This window comes from Haliotis rubra, unplaced genomic scaffold (assembly GCF_003918875.1).
Source record: "Haliotis rubra isolate DU_JTF1 unplaced genomic scaffold, ASM391887v1 Scf565, whole genome shotgun sequence".
NCBI lineage: Eukaryota > Metazoa > Mollusca > Gastropoda > Lepetellida > Haliotidae > Haliotis > Haliotis rubra.
In genome coordinates this window covers 338286-360810 of record NW_025767263.1, presented here as the reverse complement: position 1 = coordinate 360810, position 22525 = coordinate 338286, and the positions used below count along the sequence as shown (strand labels likewise).

At 39.2% G+C, this 22525-nt stretch overlaps 1 protein-coding gene across 9 annotated transcripts in view; it reads left to right on the top strand.

The window, feature by feature from the left end:
• Positions 1 to 22525, top strand: part of LOC124254125 (triadin-like) — a 310850-nt gene that overhangs the window by 277160 nt on the left and 11165 nt on the right. For 3 of the 9 annotated variants that reach the window (XM_046688002.1, XM_046687998.1, XM_046687999.1), the window contains 3 exons: positions 12891 to 13040; positions 14842 to 14997; positions 18445 to 18600. In XM_046688002.1, the coding sequence (XP_046543958.1) occupies positions 12891 to 13040; positions 14842 to 14997; positions 18445 to 18600 (462 nt within the window). The remainder of the gene's footprint in view (positions 1 to 12890; positions 13041 to 14841; positions 14998 to 18444; positions 18601 to 22525) is intronic. The other 6 variants (XM_046688006.1, XM_046688001.1, XM_046688000.1 and 3 more) reach the window with 2 other exon arrangements.

Here is a 22525-nt window from a genome sequence, read left to right as displayed (position 1 = left end):
CACAACCATGCAATCCACCAGGCAGGGAAATAAGAAGTATCATGTTATGGCATTACGTGAAAGTGGCAATCCAGGCAGGCAAGAAATAAAAATCCCTGCTGATAGCAATATATATAAAAACTAGATGTCTAAACTCCCTCCTCTTCATCAAGTATTGGCATGCCAATGTGTCTTGATGGTTTTTCTGACACGCGCCCAATGCATCATCTGAGAACTGCGAAAAATGTCCAAATAAAACAAATTATTTTTAATCAATCCTAATTCTGTAATTCGATTAATTTGAAATGCGTTACTTCTTTAAGTATTTAACTCTCTTGTTAAAAATTTCAGTTTCAATTTTCAGATTTTAAAATCAATATTTTTTCGGTTTAGTTCATCGAAAGTAATCATCTTTTCGCATACCTTAAATCTAATCTCATGAATTTATTGATGCTTGCTCTTTTGCTTCAAGAAGCATAATGTAACTCTGCGAATCAAACTTTTGGTGCAATTTGAAATTCCAGGGAGTTATTCATCTGAGTGAAGGCAAATCGTTCTTGTGAGTAGCTGTCACAGGTGCCTTGATCCATCGGCACAATTATCTGGCAATTCCACTCCTCTCATCTCAGTCCAATTCGGCATCGGTCAGCACTTGCAGGAATCCAAATTGGAACTGTTCCCTGCATGGGACTATCCCATCATGCAGTGCAGCCTGGTGGCTATCACAGACCTTCAATATAGTACCGCTATGTCGCTGTTTATGCCTACCACTGTTGAAGCAAACAGATGTGTAAGACGACCCTCCTGTATAAACCTTTAAAATCAATGTTAATTCATATACCCCATCTAAAAAGTAATACTGAACAAAGAACATCACCAGCGTGCACGCAATTTGCTATTTTCATCTATTGTTGTTTTAAATTATGCTTGGTCACGTAGTACATAATAGTGGGTATTTGTAACCGCGCCTATATCCGTGCATTCAATGCTCGCTCAAGGTGCTACAGCACACATATTATTACCCCGGATAACCCAAGCTGCCTGTTAGGCGCTAGAAGGTTATAGTCACATGACTTATCCCACCCGGGTACCCATTTTCCTGCTGGGTGAACAGAGACAATGTTGAAAAAACTCACTTGCCTAAGGTGAGACCACATGTGTCACATGTGCTTCGTTGTGGGGCAGGACTGAAGTCCTAGAAACTCTCAGGAGCCAAGCTGCCAAGCACGGTCACCCATCCAAGGACTCTCCGAGCTCGACGGTGCTTAACTTCACCGATTTGTGACCTGAGCTTTGAGCACAGGACCACGCGCCACCACATGGTGCCGTTTGATGTGTTGACACGATGCAAAACCAAACAGGAGGCAGTAAAAAAATCTGTCCATTTTAAGTACTGAAGTAAGTTGCAAGAAAGGTAAGATATAAGTATGATAATTTAAGGTAAGATATAAGTATGATAATTTAAGGTAAGATGTAAGGATGATAATTTCTTTATTATCTTTGCCATCCATCTTTCTTGTTATTTACCAACTTAGAAAATACCAACCAAACAGATGAAATAAGTTAGTCGAAGAGAGTCTGTTACTTGTAATTAAATCGCCAATTATCTAGGTTTAATTTACTTGGCTTAGTTTTGTAAACAAACAGTTTCCATGTTCTATTTTCTGTTTAGCTCACTGAAGAAAGCTGATTTGATTGGAATACAACCGATATTATGAACCAAATGTCACAAACACATCAAAGTAAAATATTAACGCAATATCAAAAGTAATTTTACCATCATCACATTTACAACAAATTAATAATCACCTGAATTAGTTCGTTATGAGAAAGTTTTCTGCTTTTTAGCAATGAAAAACAATCTTTAGAGGATTTTGTTTTGTTCAGAGCCACAGTGACAATATGGTTATTGATAATTCTTGTGAGATCTGATCTACGTAAATATTCTAAATTGCCTTCATTTTGGTTGGCGTCTCTGTTGTTCAGTGTGTAATAGGTAACAAGAGCTGACCTACCTGTGTCCTCGTTAGTAAAACATTTGTGTCAAGGTGATCAGGGGGCAAGGTATTATAATGAGTTAAGGATCCCGGGATTTTCCGGAAAGCCACCTAGGGCTGTAAAATGGAAATTTGGGGAAAATTGGGGGGCCAAAATGGACCATATAACCGCCCAGGCGATATTTCAGAAATAAAATAATTCAATAGTCAGGAATTAAAATCAACTCACTGTCGAGTTTCATCCTGATTAGATATCGTGTAGATGCACGCAAAATGTTGCCAAAATGAAATCTTCGCAATTCAACATGCAGTAGTCATAACATTATTTATCTATCTGAAAAATTTGTTGCCAATATACCCTGGGCTTATCCCGGGCTGGGTATATGTTTTCTGGTTTACAGATATTTCCTTCTAATAATGAGATATAGAGATTCAAATTGCAAATACTTGTTTCATTGCCTAAAAATAGTGAGTAGGTGGAAATAACATAAGTCGAGCCAGGAGGAAGAGTAATTCATCAATATTTGTTGCATTTTGAATTTTTTTAGATCTATTCAAATTATTATAAATCTCAAATTTCAAATACTTGCTTCATTGCCTAAAATTGTGAGTAGGTAGACATAACTTAAGTTGAGTCAGGAGGAATAGTAATTCATCATTACTTGTTGTGTTTTGAATATTTGTAGGTACATTTTTAAAACTTTTTAATGTAAGTATTGTAGATTATTTATCCTGGTAGTGACACGTAGTTTAAAAAAAAAGGTTTTGACTTACTTCTTGTCAACATAGTGTAAGTCACTGATTTCATGTTAGTATGTTTTTTTCGAATTTAAATTTAGTTTTTAATGTTTCACTTATTTCTTGTCAACAGAATATAAATCACTGATTTCATTTTAAAACTATGGGCAGTAAGTTTTAAAAACTCTCAGCAAAATTGTCTTGTCATGATGAGACTCAGCTGTCATGTGCAGAATTTCTGTCAAGTGTTTTATCTCAGGAACGTATAGGGTTATTTGACATGTCTTCTAACCATTATCTCTTATAATGGCATTATTATGCTATTCAAAAGTTAGGGGCGGAAGGGTAACCTAGTGGTTAAAGCGTTGGCTCATCACGCGGAAGACACTGGATCGATACCCAACATGGGTACAATGTCATATAGCTGGAATATTGCTAAAAGCGTCGTAAAACCATACTCACTCACACACCATCATCAAGTAGCATGTCTGGCATCAAATTGTTCGTGTTGGAAAGAATTGTTTTTCTTGGCTGTTGTAGCATGAACTCAACATGGACCCAATTTAATTGACATTTTCACAATTATAAAACTGTTAACTTTGTTTTGTTGAAGCTAATGCAATAAATGTGACATGTTTCTTACATTTTGTATGTAAATGTAAGTGATATAAATATACAAAATTTGAATGGTAATAGGTGCCTTTTCACACAAGACTGTGGCCTTGGCTTTGTGGTGCAGAATGCTGAAGGGCATGGAAGTTAAGCCTAATTCTGAAATCTAGTTAAAGTTTGATGAACAACTTGGTGCAAAGATGTATCATTTATTCCAACGAGGTTGTGAACGTTGATGTGAACGACCTGTGAGATCACAGTGACACAAGTTTGGTGTGACCTGAGATTAAGATCAAGAGTTGAGTGACCAGTTTGTTGGGCATCCTACAAATCAAACAAGATGAACTTCTTGTTGTGTCAGCAAGACAAGATCTGGGACTCCAATTGTCAGATAAAGTACTCATGATGATCTTACAACCTGGCAGAGGAGTTCAGTATGTCAGTGGAGTGGTGGGGTAGCCTAATGGTTAAAGCGTTCACTCGTCACGCTGAAGATCCGGATTCGATTCCCTACATGGGTACAGTGTGTGAAGCCCATTTCTGGTGTCCCCTGCCGTGATATTGCTGGTGTTCTCACTGTAATAAATATTACCTGTGCCCCTGACGGATATTATGTACATCCCCCCCCCTTGTTTAGATTTGGAGTGAGTGAGTGAGTGAGTGAGTTTAGTTTTTTATGCCACACTCAGCAATATTCCAGCTATATGGCGGCGGTCTGTAAATAATCGAGTCTGGACCAGACAATCCAGTGATCAACAGCATGAGCATCGATCTGCGCAATTGGGAACTGATGACATGTGTCAACCAAGTCAGCGAGCCTGACCTCATGATCCCTTTAGTCGCCTCTTACGACAAGCATGGGTTACTGAAGATCAATATTCAAACCCGGACCTTCACGGGTCTTGTTTAGATTTGGAGGGTGTTGGGGTAGCCTAGTAGTTAATGCATCTGCTCGTCATGCTGAAGACGTGGGTTCGATTCCCCACATGGGTACAATGTGTGAAGCCAATTCTGGTGTCCCCCACTGTGATCTTGCTGGAATATTGCTAAAAACGGCATAAAACTCGCTCACTCACTTCTATAGCTAAATTAGACACCACACATGCACACATGTATGCCAGTAGATTGTTGTACAATGCCCTGACAATGCTAATTGTTCAGTCTTTCCTAATGTACGTTGATAAAGTTAAAACCCACAAAACAAACAAAAAGAAGACACTGAATAATTCTCCATCTGATTACACAACCACAAAACAAACAAAAACCCATCTGATTCATATGACATGAGTACTTTGCTTTCATACCTAGTGTTGTTGACATGTCCGTATATTTCATCATAAATCATCACCCTTGGCCTTGACCCTGACCCACTGCAACGTCTGCTGGACTGTGATGTATGCGTGGTGTTACAGGTCGCGACACTGACCTTGACCTTGACCCCAAGGTTGACCAACATCTGTACGTCTGTCATGATGATGTATGTGAGATGATCTAGGCCAGGACCCACTGGTTCGGTGTTTTCATGTCAGCCTCCTGGTGACCTTGGTGACAGGTCTTGGGACGCCATGTTTTGTGCCAGTTTGCATAGGTTTCAGTTGTCTTGAAGGATGTAACAATGTCCGGGATCACATTTTAGATGGGGGTTTATAGGAAGGGGATGCCCACTTGAGGATACATTATGTTGTTCGGTGAGGGTGGACCCGTGAAGGTCCAGGTTAGAATTGGTCTTCAGTCACCCATGCTTGTTATTAGAGGTGACTAGCAGGATCGGGTGGTCAGGCTCATTGACTTGGTTGACACTTGTCATCGTATCCCAATTGCGTAGATCGATGTACATGCTGTTGATCACTGGATCGACAGGTCCAGACTCGATTATTCTAGCCATATAGTTGGAATATTGCTGGGTGCGACGTTAAAATCCATCCGTCCATCCATCCATCCATCCGTCCATCCATCCATCCATCAATCATTAAGGAGGGTGGGTTTGATGAACCATCTGCCTGTTCCCCCAGTTGCCATGGGTACAGAGTTGCATTGACCTTTGACCAGGTCAGAATTCACTCCCCTGCTGAATCACTCAGAAGGATTTTAAGCGATGGTCCTTGTTTCCCTGCCTAGCACACTAAATAAAGTCAGCATACTGAGTGCCATGATATAACTCACATGCTGTTCAACACATGTTCAGCCCAGGTTACCAGTCTCTCATGCCTATTGTATCCGTAATATGATGAAGTTTGCACAAATTAACCATTTAAGATTACTTTTCTTTAGGTAGCCATCAGGAAAACAGTACCAACATGAATATTCCTGTAAAAGAACCATTTCACGCCATACAGAGTCTTCAACCTAGCATCCCGCGAAGGTCCGGGTTAGAATGAGCCTTCAGTAACCCATGCTTGTCGTAAGAGGAGACTAACGGGATCGGGTGGTCAGGTTCGCCAGCTTGGTTGACACATGTCATCGGTTCCCAATTGCGCAGATCGATGCTCATGCTGTTGATCACTGGATTGTGTGGTCCAGACTTGATTATTTACAGACCGCCGCCATATAGCTGGAATATTGCTGAGTGCGGCGTAAAACTAACGTCACTCACTCACTTTAACCTAGCGTGATGAATCATTTCACTCCCTACAGAGTCTCCAACCTGGACTGTGACTAAATTGGTCTTTCAATGATTTCAGCTCTCACGTCCTGACAATTAACTATAATATATTGCCTATCACTGTGTACACAGCAAAATACCCTTGATTCAATTCTGGGCCTGATCGATTCAGATGGCCAAGCGTTCGACCAAAAATACTTTTTCCTTCACAGACTGTCCCTTCGAATTAAAGTGATGAATGGTCTCAGTTCATCCATGTGGTTGTCTCTTAACCCAGTTTTTGACCTGTATGATTATATTGACCATCGGGTCACACCAACTGTGTTTTTGTGGCTAAACCTGCCCAAAGTTTTCGGTCAAGCTGCCCTTTTTTGTTGGCTGTCTTCTGTCACAAGCAGTGTTCAATGATTTTTAACACCAATTAGTGTTGGAAACTGGGAACGGTGAAAGGTTGTTAGGACTTATTCGAGATGGATCCCAAATTTATACAAGGGAAGCGGGTGATGTACATCCTTTATTCCTTTATTCCATATCTCTCTTAAACAAATGTGAAGATACCTAAATCAAAGAATTTATGTAAATATGTTTGGTATCTCTCTAATGTGTCAGTAGCTCTGCTGATGTAACACAAATTCCTGAAAAGGCATTAAAGTATTATTCTATTCTATTCTATATCTGTCAGGGGCACAGGCAACATTTATTGTGTCTGTGAGTGAGTGAGTGAGTGAGGTTAGTTTTACGCCGCACTCAACAATATTCCAGCTATATGGCGGCGGTCTGTAAATAATCGAGTCTGGACCAGACAATCCAGGGATCAACAGCATGAACATCGATCTGCGCAATTGGGATACGATGACATGTGTCAACCCAGTCAGCGAGCCTGTCCACCCATACCCGTTACTTGCCTCTTACAACAAGCATGGGTTGCTGAAGATCAGTTGTAACCCAGACCTTCATGGGTGTATTGTGTCTGTGAAAGGTTGTACATGTGTCAACAATAACCAGTACCATTTGGAACAAATATTGCCAATCTGAATGTATTGTGCGAAAATATTCCTGGTTGAAACTGTTCCATTCAAATAATTTCTCCTTCGAACATTAGAAACATTTTAAAAAGTATTCTAAAAGGACAATATTACAAAGGAACAATTTCACTACAGGACAGGATACCTTGACATGTATAACTCTACACTCCCCTTCCAGATCCCCAAGTGATTTTCAACCGCCTCCGTGGTGTAGTGGTTAGAGCATCCGCCCGGAGAGCGGAAGGTCGCAGGTTCGATCCCCGACCGCGTCATACCAAAAGACATTAAAATATGGTACTTGTTGGTCCCTGCCTGGCTCTCGGCATTAATGGGTACAACAAGGACTGGTCGGCTCGGAGTCAGTATAATGTGTCTGAGTGGGGTATTCATGCTTCACTGCGGCATGGTATCTCAGTGGGCTAGCACTATAAAACCAGCTTAAGTCTGGGCTAGTACAAGCAGCCGCACATACACATACACACGCATGCATGTCGTCATATGAGTGAAATATTCTCAAGCACGACGTTAAAACCCAATTTCACCTCACCTTCACCTCACCCAAGTGATTTTCCATGTATTATTTCTGTAACTAGCAGCTATAAGAGTCTCCAGATAACCTGAATGATCATGATTGTATTTTTCTCATCACCAGTAGTGACCACGTTATGTCTTCTATCCTTACAATCCAGCTGACCGTAATGAATGCTTCTTGACCCAACTGTAAACCAGAATTCCTCCTTTAACCACTCATCTCACTAATGAGTACTCCCCTGTGACTAATGAGTGTCCATAATGAATTCTCCCTCACAGCAAGCCCTGGAGCTCATCATACAGGACGTGGTTGAACACTGCTTAAAGATCAGTGGTCGTGTCAGATTCCCTGACCTCGTGTCCTGGGAGCACTTATAATGTGTACTCTATAGAGAACTAATCTATAGAGATTCTGGGCCAGGGTTCCTTTTGTCCCACACCTTCATTAGATACTGGACAGCATGACATTCTTCGGGAATGGGGATTTTTTAAAGAAATCTTTCCAATTATCGAGAATTTGTTTACAAACAGCATCATACAGCTGTAAAACTGCTGAAACGAGTATATGCTCATGATAGAGACACAATTGTACAATTGACGCTGCATTTATCAAGGATTTCGTATGAATGTGGAAATGGTTTTGTCCCTTCTTTTTACTTGTTCCTTACTACAAATTCTATGCGAATTTTTTGAGTGGTGTCAGCAAACACCTGGTGTCATCACTGATTTTCAGTGATCCGTTCATATAATTTTCAATGCTGTTTCTGCCATTTATGTCCAGTGTGTGAAATAGCCACTGGCCCGCTAGCCCATGGCTAGTAAAAATCCAGTCGGGCCAGTAAATCTCAACAGTCTCTGGTCCGGCTGGCTTGGATTTATTTCTTACTAGGAAGGGGCCATGGGGTGGTTAAAAGTGTTGTCGTACCTAGGCTTGAGTCCCCACATGGGTACTCTGTGTGAAACCGATTTCTGGTGCTTATGATATTGCAGGAATATTACTAACTCACTCACTCACTCACCCTGTACAGATGGGGATCATGAAGGCTGTAAAGATGCATCAAACTATCGATGGATTGCAATTGTTGAGTCTCCGATAGCAATTGATTGATGATAGAAACGAAAAGCTGTCGATGCATCAATAGTATGTGTGACTATCGATAGTTTAGTAATCGACTTCTGTTGATGAATGCGCAGCGCAAAATACAGGCTGTTTGGGTGCAGACTTGCAGCTTCATTGAGTTTGTTTTAACTGTTTACTTGATCTGGGTTTCAAGTTTCTTGTCAGTTATTAAAAGACACTGAAACTACTTCAACTTGTTTTTATTTCATATAAACTATACATTCATCTGGGAAATGTCTTCAAATATGACAATTCAAGGTGAAAAATAATAGTGCAATAGTATTGCAATAGTTGGTCGCAATAGACTATCGCTATCGCATAGTCATTTCCCCCCCTCAATAGTACCCCTAATGAAAGGAGAGTAACAGCATCTCATATGGTTAACTTCTGTGTGAGGCATTTTAGAAGTTGTATAGATAAAGGAAAACCAAGTTCTATGGATAGTCAACTTCTTTATTGCAATGGGTGCGACGTTTCAGTGTAGGTACTAACACCGTTATCACGCAAGTGATCACTTGCTTTTAGCGGTGTTAGTACCTACACCGAAACGTTGCACTCATTGCAATAAAGAAGTTGACTATCCATAGAACTTGGTTTTCCTTCATCTCATATGGTTGTTTGCAAATGGTCCACATGACTGATGGATGTTTCGTCTCATGGCACACAGGTCTTTAAAGGAGTGGGCCCAGTTTCACAAATCCACAAAGCAATCTTAGCGTTAATATAGGATGAAATGGGTCTTCATACTTTGCTCACGTACATTTTTCATATAATGTTTTCATGTCCCCCGTTCCTTTAGTATCATTGGTCCCTTCCGTCACAATCCCTCAAACAAAAAGTCTCCTGATCTTTTGTACTGGCAACACAACTGAACCACAATTCAGGGAAAAACTATAACTTTTCAAACCTAATCGCATACCTGTACAATAAAGGATTAAAAAAACATGTAAAAAATATCCTTTGATGTTTAGGCCTTGTTACATTACAGAATTAGGAGGTAGGGAACAGCCCGAGTCTATAACTCCCTCATGGATAATCCATATTCAGTAATGGAACATTTCCAATGGGCAATTGTGGTAATTCTTTGTGGCAGTATTGGTGCAGTAATTGGCGCAGGCAAATACGATCATTAACAGATTGTAGCCGTAAACGAGGCTGTTCGTATCTGATTGTTCCGTCAACCTGTAGCTTCATCCAGCAACAGTAATTGTGTTATGCATGCTCAGTTAATGTAGACAAATTGGATGATTCGAGGTACAGCAAGCGTTAATGAGAGCGCTGTAGACCTTTCTGATCTCTTGATTTACTGGAATGGCGTTTTGAGGAGGCTGTTGGTAGGGATATGGTCATTGGTGGTACAGTTTCAAGTTGATAATTTGCAGGATATGGAAATTGGCTGGGCTGTGGTCCCACGAGGGTCCTTTGTGTCTTCTGTCAGTAACATCAGTGAATACAAATATATTCTTGGTGCAGGGGCATTTGAGTGCACTGCCTTTTTTACATCAGAATTGTAGCACCCAACATGGATATTTTTTCATTATTGTTTAGAGTATTAAAGGTGTGCAGTGTCAGCAATATTTTGTCATTCAGTTTTGGTCAAGCAAGGACTGACTGAGTTTGGTTTTACGCCGCTTTTAGCAATATTCCAGCAACATCACTGCGGGTCAAGCAAGGAATATATATATATATATAATAATATATAACCGAACCACTGGTTCAGGGTTCACTGACTGCTGTGGATGCATGCTTTTTCCATGGGGCGGGGTATAAATGATTTAGTCTCCCTAGCAAAGATTTATATCCTGCTTAGGCGGTGTACCGCTGTGCACTGGGCAGATGTGGTAATTTATTCAAGGTCATGTGAACCAATCAGAGATGGACATTCTTACATGAGGTAGGATAATAGATCTTAAAATGTTGATGTATTGAAGAGTTGTATTTAGGATGAGAAACATTCATTATTTTTGTGGACAGACAGATTGATTTTTTCGTCACGGCTTCAAAATGTACATTTTTTAAAAGGAGAATCTGAGCACTTGTTTTCTTAATGATGGTTTACATGTTTGTGTTTGTAAAATCCTGAGGAAGAATATTTTGTTCACTATTGTTTCTGACATCCTAGAAATGTATTGTAGAAAAATTCCATGCACCCCTGCCCCATCCCACAAACACACCTGTGAAGATCCGGGTTAGAATGGGTCTTCAACAACCCATGTGTGTCTCCCTCGTGAAGATCCTGGTTAGAATGGGTCTTCAGCAACCCATGTGTGTCTCCCTCGTGAAGGTCCTGGTTAGAATGGGTCTTCAGCAACCCATGTGTGTCTCCCTCATGAAGATCCTGGTTAGAATGGGTCTGCAGCAACCCATGTGTGTCTCCCTTGTGAAGGTCCAGATTAGAATTGATCTTCAGCAACCCATGTGTGTCTCCCTCGTGAAGGTCCAGATTAGAATTGATCTTCAGCAACCCATGTGTGTCTCCCTCGTGAAGGTCCAGATTAGAATTGATCTTCAGCAACCCATGTGTGTCTCCCTCGTGAAGGTCCAGATTAGAATTGATCTTCAGTTTCCCATGCTTGTCGTAAGAGGCGACTAACGGGCTCTGGTGGTCAGGCTCGCTGACTTCGTTAACACATGTCATCGGTTCCCAATTGCGTAGATCGATGCTCATGCTGTTGATCACTGGATTGTTAGGCCCAGACTTTATCATTTACAGACTACCACCATATAGCTGGAATACTGTCAAGTGTGGCGTAAAACAACAAACCAACCACCCCACAAACACATTTTGACTATCAGTTGCTGCAAAGTTCATCTAAGGTGCAGGATGATGGGTGAGAGTAGACGGACTTGACCAGAGTGATGGATTGGTGGTGCAGCATGTGTATGTCTTGTGGGAGGGACCTGCAGCTTCATTAGAACACACTGCACAGGAGCTGGAGACACTTTTGATAAACTGATGCAGACGGTTTAGGCACAGCTAGCTTCTGGTACGGAAGATGAATGGGATCAGTCATCTGTGTTGCTGGGAATCAATAAAGATGTGCTGAAATACTGGCTCCATCTGTTTTGTGTTTTATATCCGCTTTTAAAGACAATATGGTGGAGGTATATATTTAGAAGCTTGCGAAGTTTTTGAGCAGCATGGCAGATGTTGATGTAAAGTTTTTCTGACTCGGAACATTTTTAGTTTTGGTTGTATGGACATTGATTCATGTGTTACAAGTTGGAAGTCTCTGATTTTGGATTTTATAAGTATATGTATCTAATGGACAGTTATTCCTGGGTTGGTCGCTGATTGTGGATTTTATTAATATCTAGCTCTAATGGACAAGTATTTGTAACACATGTTATATTTGGGATTACACTTTCTCAGTAAAGTACAGATTCTAGTACTTTTGTTGGGTTGAGTCTCATCTGGGATTCAAACCCACACCCTCAGAGTCAGGCAGCAATCACCAGCACACAAAGTCAGCCACCTAACCCGCTCAGCCACTGCTGCTTTGACCACTTTCTAAATGGCATAGTGTATAGACAAGTATTTGATGTGTATACATGAAAACTTCATGCACTGAAATTTGGAATTTGAAATGTGGAAAAAAGAACAGAATGTAATAAGTAGAGACTGTTGCATATTTAGATTTGTACTAATATATGGGTAATGCTATTTTTTAGGGCATTATCAATTGCAGAAGCCTGAGGTCTTCCATTAACTGCCCGTCGAAAAAATAGCTTTACCATTATTATTGCTAAAATACATGGAATTTGTGTTGAAAAGAAAAAGGAAACAATGAAGGAATTTGACTGTAAGTTTACCCAAATCAACTTCTGACAGGGGACTGCCCGAATGCAATTACGTCATCGAACAATTCAAGTGACGTCACAACAGAAAGTGACGATATTCGACCTTGGCCTTTGCACCATAGCCTGCAACATGTCAAACTATGTCAGTGTTCGTTTTTGGTCCATCAACAGCCTTAATAGTGCATTTGTTAAGGTTAGCACCGAAAAGAAAGCCCATATTACCGCTATTTAAAGCAGGAATTCGGGTTGCTTTGACTTGTTTCACCCAGAATATCTGCCAGTCGAAAGCCAATTAATGTAGACATACTATGGTGTATGGATTTGTGTTACGGAATACATTGATGGGAACCAAGACTCAGGGAGGAGTCAGTGGCCATCATGATTGGTCTTGTTACCTCTACTATTGTAATGTTAGCAGTTGTTCTTCGTGTTTGTTTAAACCTAACCGTGTGTTAATGTTTACTGGTTATTGTTCTAACTAACAGCCAAAGGATTCAGAACAGCCTCAAGAGAAAACAGAGGAAGACGAAATCGCAGACATCGATCTCGAAGACCCTGATCTTGCATCAGCAGCTACCAAAATACAAGCGAGTTTTAGAGGTCACAAGGCAAGGAAAGATGTCACAGAGAAGAAGGTTTGTAGGTCAATGTAGTTCTAGTTCTAGTTTTAAGTAAGGGTCATACAAGGTCAAGGTTAAGCCAAGTTGACTGGGTCAAGGTTATCTATTAGTTCGAAATAACACAAGATGAAAGTTGCATATGTTGTCAAATCTGAACTATGTCAGGGTTGTTTTAGGTCAAACTTGAAGGAGGACAAGGTTTAATTTGTCATTTTCATTTGTAATTTGTAATCTTCATTTCCGTAGTGAACTGTTTGTTGTTGTTGATGTAGGTTTAGAAGTGTGTGACGACTATTAATGTCTAGGTGTGATAGAAGTGTCTAGATTGCTGTAAAGGAAGGTATCTCTATGTAAACAAGAAGTGATGGAACAACTCACCTCATTTTCTCAGTGATGCACCAAAGCTTTCGGTTTCCTATAATAATGATTACCATGTTAAGCCAATGTATAAACTTGATCCTGGAAGTCTGTATCAAGGATTCTGCTGCTGTACCCAGACATGTCTGGAAAACAAAACTTCAAACATTCATTATTTAACTCAAAAGATTTCCTCTTTTTTGTGTAACTGTATCACAGGGTTTATTGGGGCGGTGGGGTAGCCTAGTGGTTAAAGCATTCACCCGTCATTCCGAAGACCCGGGTTTGATTCCCCTCATGGGTACAATGTGTGAAGTCGTGATATTGCTAAAATATTGCTAAAAATGGCGTAAAACTAAACTCTTTCACTCACTCACTCACTCGCACCTGCATCACTTAGAGCACATCAAAGGGGCGGTGGGGTAGATTAGTGGTTAAAGCGTTCGCTCGTCATGCCGAATACCCTGGTTCGATTCCCCACATGGGTACAATGTGTAAAGCCCATTTCTAGTGTCCCCCGCCGTGATGTTGCTGGAATATTGCTAAAAGCGGCGGCGTTAAACCAAACTCAGTCAGTCAGTCAGTTTTCCTTCAGTCTAAAACCACATAGAACCATGCACTTTCCAGCAGCGTACATGTAGAGTCATTGATCAGAGATCCCTCAGCTTGGTGCATCACTATGTTCCTGTTATTACAAATTAATAGGGGATCAAAATATCTCAATTACTATATTCACCAAAATAAGCACCATGAAAATTGCCAAGAGGCACACATTAGAATCTTACAGAACAAGTCAAATTTGATTTCAGAGACTGACAGGCAGGAAAAAGACATTGTTCAAATGAAGCTAAAACTGTTTCCATTATAGTTACCATGGTGATAGTATACTCTTGTTTTCTGTTTCTTATGTAAGTTACACAATAAGATATGGACTGTCTTGTACAGTTTGGTCTCAGTGGGGGACACTAGTACAGATTACTTACTGTCTAGAAGTTTTCAGGAACTATTTATTGGAACAGGGTGCTTATTTTGGTAAATACAGTAAATGATTTTAGACATTTGAATAACAGTAACAAGATTGAATTTGTGGTTTGGTAGAAAATAATGTAATATTTCACGTTGATTTTGAATGTGTAGTTAGACATTTAATGATGTTATTTACAGTTCAAGTTGTTAGTTGTGTGGAAAATAGTAGTTGTGAATGTGTCTGTAATCAAATGCATTTTGATTAAATGGATAACCCTATATTTATTGCTGAAATATATTTTAATTCAATTTTAATTCATGTGACTGGATGGTAAATTAAGATAAGTGTTATTTTTTTAAAATCAAAATGCATTTCAGGTCTTGTAAAAGATAGTTGTTAGTTTGATAGTACATGTGGATAGTTTTTGCAGGTGATTACATTATTTACTTATGTTGCAAAAGTTTAAGATTTTCTTCAATAATTTCAAAACAGGCTGAGAGAGACCACGACAGAAAGTCCGAGGCAGAATTTGTAGATGATGAGATTGTGGATATAGATTTAAATGATCCCGATGTCAATAGAGCTGCAGTCAAGATTCAGGCTGGCTTCAAAGGGCACTTAGTCCGTAAAAATATGCAAAATTACAAGGTTTGAGAGCCCCTATTTTTTTCTATTTTTGTCATTATCTGCTAAATATTCCTTTCATAGAAACTCCTTTTGTAGAATGTGTAAATAAGAGTAGTTGCTTTGATTGTATGTTAGTACAATATTAGTTGCATTTCCAAATGTTTAATTCTGGTTTCACATTTTTCTTCAGCATGATTATAAGTCCTATCATATCGTTCCTTTCATGTAACCATGTAGTTTAGTTTCTTAGTTCTCTTTTGTTTCCAATCCAACTTTTTTATGAAAGTGGGGGAATTATCATGAGCATCTTTTATGGAAGAAGTATTTGTTGATTTTCAGTAGCAATGTGAATGATAATAAACATTGTCATATTATATTATACATTGCAAAATATATTACTCATGGCAACAATCTTTACAATATGTTTTAGGGGGAATTCCTGTCCTTTTTCTGTACCAAATCTAACATTTATTATTCTCTGTCTTCTTTTCTTAACATGAAGCAATATAGTTTACTTTCTTAGTTTTCTTTTGTTTCCCAGTGCAACTTTTTGTCAATTTGGGAAAACATTACTTGTGTTTTTTCAGTAGCAAATATATTTTTTACAATTCAGCATCATACCTTCTTTCATGTAGCAACATAATTTAGTTTTTAGTTGATTTTTAGTTTTTCAGTGCAACTTTTTGGGAAGTTGGAAAATATTATCTGTATTTCTTATGGAACAAAATTCTTTTCTTTTTTACATTATACCATCTTATTTTCTTTTCATGTATCAACATAGTTTAGTTTTTAGTTTTCTTTTGTTTCAAAGTGTAAATATTTGTGAATTTGGGAAAATATTACTAGTATTTCTTATGGAAATGATTCCAGTCTTGTCTCTGTGACAGAATTATTGTTTAGTACACACTGTCGTTATTTGAAGAGAAAGTACAGATTTGGATTAGTCAACATGTACAGAATGTATTTGACTTAAATAAAAATTCATGATGTTTTTATGAAACGCTAAGATAGATTAAAGAGAGATGTTTATCAAGTATAATATTAAAATGAATCAGATAATACGGACATAGCAGGAATGGAAACTGTTTAATCCTTAATATCATGAAGTATAAGTGTTTTACTTTTTGATCAAGTCAAAAGTAGTAAAGTATTACAGGTAGGGCTTAGTATTGTTCACCCTTGCTAGTATGGATGGAGGAACTGAAAAATGTTAGGTGTAGGGGAAGGTCCATTCTCTTCCCACAGAGGTTTCTTGTCATATCTTCCTACGAACCTCTGTTCTAATACGGCCCTTTCATGGTGCGAGTGTTCAGGATTCGTGATTGGTTGCAATCAGATTTGGTTGTGCAATCAGCAACGTTGTTTCAATAGTGATTATTCGCAAGGCCTCGGCAATTTCCGTATGCTTCGGAAAAACTAGAACCTCTTCTCCTATGCGATGCGCAAACGTTTCTTTTAGACAGAACTCAGTCATGTAACGGTGGAGGAGGGATATTAGTGGCCCCACATTTACTTGTGTTAGTCAAGTTGGATCTAAGTCGATGTAACACGTGTTCTGATTGGATAGAAAGAAGGGAGATGATTCGTGTTGCGACTTTTTGCCGCTAGGGGATTTTACCAGAACCGGGAAATATGGCCGTATTAGAACATAGGTTCGTAGGAAGATATGACAAGTAACCTCTGTGGGAAGAGAATGGGGAAGGTCATGAAAATGGGTTGTATAGAATAGGGAAGGGGGATACAGTGCAGCAGGAAATTGTTCTTATACCACTTTCAACCAAACCACAACGTCCTTGGTAATATTTGTGTTATCATATTTCTGTTATTACCTGATTATTTTAGCATGTTTACAACTGATATCTGTCTACAGTTACAGTATAGTTGTGTTGTAGTGGATGTTGTGACTGCCGTGGATGTTGTAACTGCCGTGGATGTTGTAACTGCCGTGGATGTTGCAACTGCCGTGGATGTTGTAACTGCCGTGGATGTTGTAACTGCCGTGGATGTTGTAACTGCCGTGGATGTTGTAACTGCCATGGATGTTGTAACTGTGATATAGCGATGACTTTGGTGTAGTGTTGTTTTGTTTTTATGTCTAACCATGCTCCTACTCCATACAGCAAGGGGGCTATATTTCCTCATTGGATAGTATGTAATGGAATAATATTTCACATAATAATATACTTTTATTTCAGCAGATGGCTCTTATTCCAGATAGTTATCATGATTAGTTTCAAGGAATATTGTATTTACATGTCAAAACATCCAATTTTTTTAAAATCCATTTTATATGTATAGCTGCAATGGGTTCACACACATGTAAGAAAAGTCCTTGTAATCAACCGGTCAACCTTGGAAATGCATTGCATTGTTACATTAACCATGAAACATTTTTTCATTTATAAGTTTATTTGAAAAATTATATTTTGAAAGTTCAGATATACATTTTGTATGACCTGAATTGATTTAAAAGCTCTTGAATTTCTTCAAGGAACATGACAAGATATTCTTTTTGTTGGTAATATGATTTGTCCATCAAATACTCACAACCACAAACATGCTGATAGAATTGTTGATTTGAGTGATAAGACCAGAAGTAATCTAGAAGACCCGGGGCGGTGGGGTAGCCTGGTGGTTAAAGCGTCCGCTGGTCACGCCGAAGTCCTGGGTTCGAATCCCCACATGGGCACAATGTGTGAAGCCCATTTCTGGTGTCCCCGCCGTGATATTGCTGGAATATTGCTAAAAGCGGCGTAAAACCATACTCACTCACTCACTAGAAGACCTGGGTTTGATTTCCCTCATGGGTGCATACCTGTGAAGCTCTGGATTAGAGTTGGTCTTCAGTAACCCATGCTTGTCGTAAGAGGCGACTAACTGGATCGGTTGGTCAGGCTCGCTGACTTGGTTGACACATGAGATTGTACCTAATTGCATAGAACAATGCTGATGCTGTTGATCACTGGATTGTCTGGTCCAGACTCGATTATTTACAGACTGCCTCCATATAGCTGGAATATTGCTGAGTGTGGCGTTAAACAACAACCAAACCAAGCCACCCACATGGGTACAATGTGTGATGCCTATTCCTGGTGTCCACTACCCAGATATTGCTTGAATACTGCTAAAAGTGGCGTAAATCCCATCTGCTAAAATGTAATGTCAGAATTCAACCCCAAGACTCACACATATCTCCATCCTACCAAACCAAATTTATTTTTTTTATTTTTTTTTTTTATTAATTTTTATTAATTTTTGTTTGTTTTTTTTGTTTTGTTTTTTTAATTTTATTTATTTTATTTTTTATTTATTTATTTTTTTTTTGGCGGGGGGACTTCGATAAAGAAGCATGAAGTCATCTCAGATATATTTTCTTTCCCTTTGCCAAACCGATCACTTTATGTGTATGTGAACCCTAGTCTGTATATGCCTTTGAGTGGGCCTTTCTAACTGCCTCCACTCATCTAGGTTGACGATGAACCAGCTCCCGAGACAGCCGTTAAACCAGTAGATGAGGAAATTGTGGATATAGACCTAGCTGACCCAGAAGTCAGTAAAGCTGCCCTCATGATTCAGGCAGGGTTCCGCGGACGTATGTTCCGGAAAAATAAGAAACCGGAAAAGGTTTGAAAAGCATGAACATTGAGCCTTGTCCGAGTTTGCTTTTGACCCTGTTTGTGAGTTAGACCATGATGGGTTTAGCAACTGGTTTAGATGTCCAGTGCATGGTTCCGTTGTTTAGTTTAGAATTATTAACACTTGTCTTATTACCGTATTATCTCAAGGTTCCGTTCTGGGGAGAAATTCAGAGGTACTCTGATTCCATGATGATGTGGTACACTTCGGTGCGATACATCTGTGAATATTAACAGTCCTGTGAGATTCTCATGGATGGACACTAGAGTTGGGTATTGCCAATATTTTTGTATTGCCATATACAGTGGAAACCGCCTAAGTAAAGACCGCTTAACTAAACAGACCTGATAAGTAAACACTTTTCTTTGGTCCCGGCAAATTTCTTCATTAATTATCACTATTAGAGTCTGGTTAGCTAAACTCGGATAAGTAAACAATACAGCTTAACTAAACGTCTTCTCACGGTCCCTGGAAGTAAATTACTTAACAGAAGAGACCGGATAACTAAATTAGCGATCACCACATAATCCGACATGAGGGGCAGTCGTGTCAGTCTCCAGTCAAACAAACATCCTACTTACAGCTCGCTGGCGTCAAGCAGTTGACAATACACTGACAACTGGAGGCCAGCCCTGATAAGTTGTTCATTGTTACATATGTATACATATACATGCATATGGTTGTCATTTCCAGTTTTTTATAAGTTTGGATAAGTAAAATACCTGATAAGTAAACAATTGTGGCGAGTCCCTTGAAATTTTACTTATCAGGTTTCCACTGTATTGTGATATGTGTTGGCGTATTGCAATATGTATTGCAGTATATTGTGGCCACTGGCCACTGTAAGGACTCAGATGTGATTGTACAAGAGATCAATTGAAAATGTTTCCAAATTAAAAACTTCGCTCTAAAGTTTGGAACTCGAGAAAAAGCGTCCACCATTTTGGTTTGTTTATCCTTCCAATGAGTGCCGGTACCAATCTATTTTTTCTTATTTATATGGTTTAAAAGTCACACAAATGTGCAAATAGCTATTAATTATATGACCAATAAACATTTTCAAAACTATTAATGTATAATAATATAAAGGAAATACAAATGTTATTTGTACTTTTGACTACATCACGGAAATTTCCGATCGTATCGGGTGAACCGGTTCACGAAAAGTGTACCGCAATGTATCATATCGTGAAGTTCGAATTGCAATATACCGGTTAATCGGTATTATCGCCCACCCCTAATGGACACTGACCTGTCTGTTTGTCCATTGATGCTGATCAGTGTGCGAAATAGTTTCCAAGTTTTGCTAGCCAGTCAGGCTAGCTATGTCTGAATGTTGCTAGCCAATAAAATAATTCACTAGCCTGAAATTTGCATGTAGAAACTAAGCAAAAAATTGCAAAAAGGTAAAATACCATCATTACAAGTCCATAATCTTGCATGATTTAAAAGTGTATTATAACTTAACAAGTCGGAGAGAGTGATATATTTACAAAATGACCGCATGAAAATTCATTAATCAGACGGGCCAGTGACTGTGGAGATTTACTGGCCGACCGGCTTTTTACTAGTCACAGGCTAGTGGGCCAGTGGCTATTTTCCGCACACTGATGCTGAGAGTCCGGAGGGACTAGTTTATTTGACAAACATCTGGCCATTGCAGATGAACCACTAGCCAAAGAAGAACTGCAGACTGACTGGATTTGACCAGCAGTGTCTGCCTATTGATGTTCAGTGTACGGTTTGTTTGGACAACATGGCAATACATTCCCAGTGTCAGTGGAGTTTGCCAAACAGCCTGCCGTATCAATGTATTGCTATGTGTTGATATGTTTCAGTAGATATATTGATAGTGAATTTATAATCAACGAGAGCTCAATCAGATGCCTGTGTCTGTGATAAGAACTGGCTGATAAGCATCTTGTGCTCAGAACAGCTGCTGATTGAAAATGATGATGATGATGATGATGCTGATGATGATAAGCTGATTGACAAGCATCTTGTGCTCATGAACAGCTGCTGATTGATGATGAAAATGACGATGATAAGCTGGCTGATGATGATGATGATGATGATGATGATGCTGATGATGATAAGCTGGCTGACAAGCATCTTGTGCTCAAAACAGCTGCTGATTGAAAATGATGATGATGATGATGATGATGATGATGATGACGATGATAAGCTGGCTGACAAGCATCTTGTGCTCAGAACAGCTGCTGATTGAAAATGATGATGATGATGATGATGATGATATGATGATGACACTGCAGCTGCTGATTGAAAATGATGATGATGATGGAAAGAACATAACTTGAACATGCTGATTGAAAATGATGGATCAGTGATGTGACGATGATAAGCTGGCTGACAAGCATCTTGTTGTCATTGAAAATGATGATGATAACTCTGATGAGGAGTATACAATCCAAGCTTCTGTGATTAGAAGTTTATAGCCATTGCTGATTAACTTGGTGTGAGACCAACGATCAGAGAGTATGTGTGTACACACTATCAACTACTGGTCTTCAGACTAAATGAAGTACCAGTGAAGATCCTGGTTAGAATTGGTCTTCAGCAACCCATGCTTGTCATAAGAGGGTACTAACATTTTGGCTGGTCAGGCTAGCTGAGTTGGTTGACACGTGACATCGTATCCCAACTGTGTAGATCGATGCTTGTGACCCAATTGCATAGAACGATGCTCATGCTGTTGATCACTGGATTGTCTGGTCCAGACTCGATTACTGACAGACTGCCACCATATAGCTAGAATATTGTATAGTGTGGCTTAGAACTAAACTCACTCACTCACTCGAATAACCGTTTAGCTTGGTGTGAGACCAACTATCAGAGAGGATTTGTGTGAGAAGTGAAGTGATGCTCACACTATCAACCATTGTTTTACAGACAAAATGAAGTTGCTGTAGTCAAATCACACTGTACCCAAGTGGAACAAAAATGGAATTCCCCAAGGTGGAAATCCTTCCTCAGACATAGCAATGGCTAAACATGACCCACCATGCCTGTTATCAAACAAAACAAAAATAATAGTTTATTTTATCATCCAAAACAGTGTTCCACCGGAGATATTTCTTGTGTGAAATCATACAATATCTCCTAGGAGATATCATTTTGACAGTAGATTTTGTACAATGCTATGACGTCATGAACTTGATGACGTCACAATGCTATGACATGGCAGCACTGCAAGTCTAATGGTAGTACTGTGTTCACAGATGTACATTTTAAATTGAAAGCTAATGAAGAGTGATTTTTGATGATAAATAGAATCTCACCCTCATGTCTTCTGATATCATATGTATCAACACTCGTTGATAAAAGTAAAAATATCCTCGGCAAGCCTCGGATATTTGTAACTTTATGAACTCGTGTTGACATAATTGATATCAGTAGACACTTGGGTGAGATTCTTGATATATCTTAAAAACTTCAAAACACAAATAGATATTTTCAAGGAATGGTAATTTAATTAACTTCATATGTATAATGCACGGTTTGCAATTCGTTTCACTTCAGTAGCAAATATCAAAACTTGCAAACTTACCTCTTGTCATCACCTTCCTGTTTCTAACACTACTTTTGCCTCTCTACACCCCTTCTCCTCCCATGTCCTTTCACACCATCCTTCCTTTTTGAATATTCTCTTTCTCTCTGTAGCAACTGATAATGTTTTGCCTTTATTTATACATGGCAAAGTTTGGCCGGAATTACTGAAAAGAGGTTATAATTAAAAAATGACTTGAAGCATCCGTCAAGTGGTGGCGGGTGGTCCTGTGCACAGAGCACAGGTCACGAATCAGTTGCAGTTAAGCAGCGTCGAGCTCAGACAGTCCTTTGATGGGTGACCGTGTTTGACATCTTGACTCCTTAGAGTTTCTAGGACTTCAGT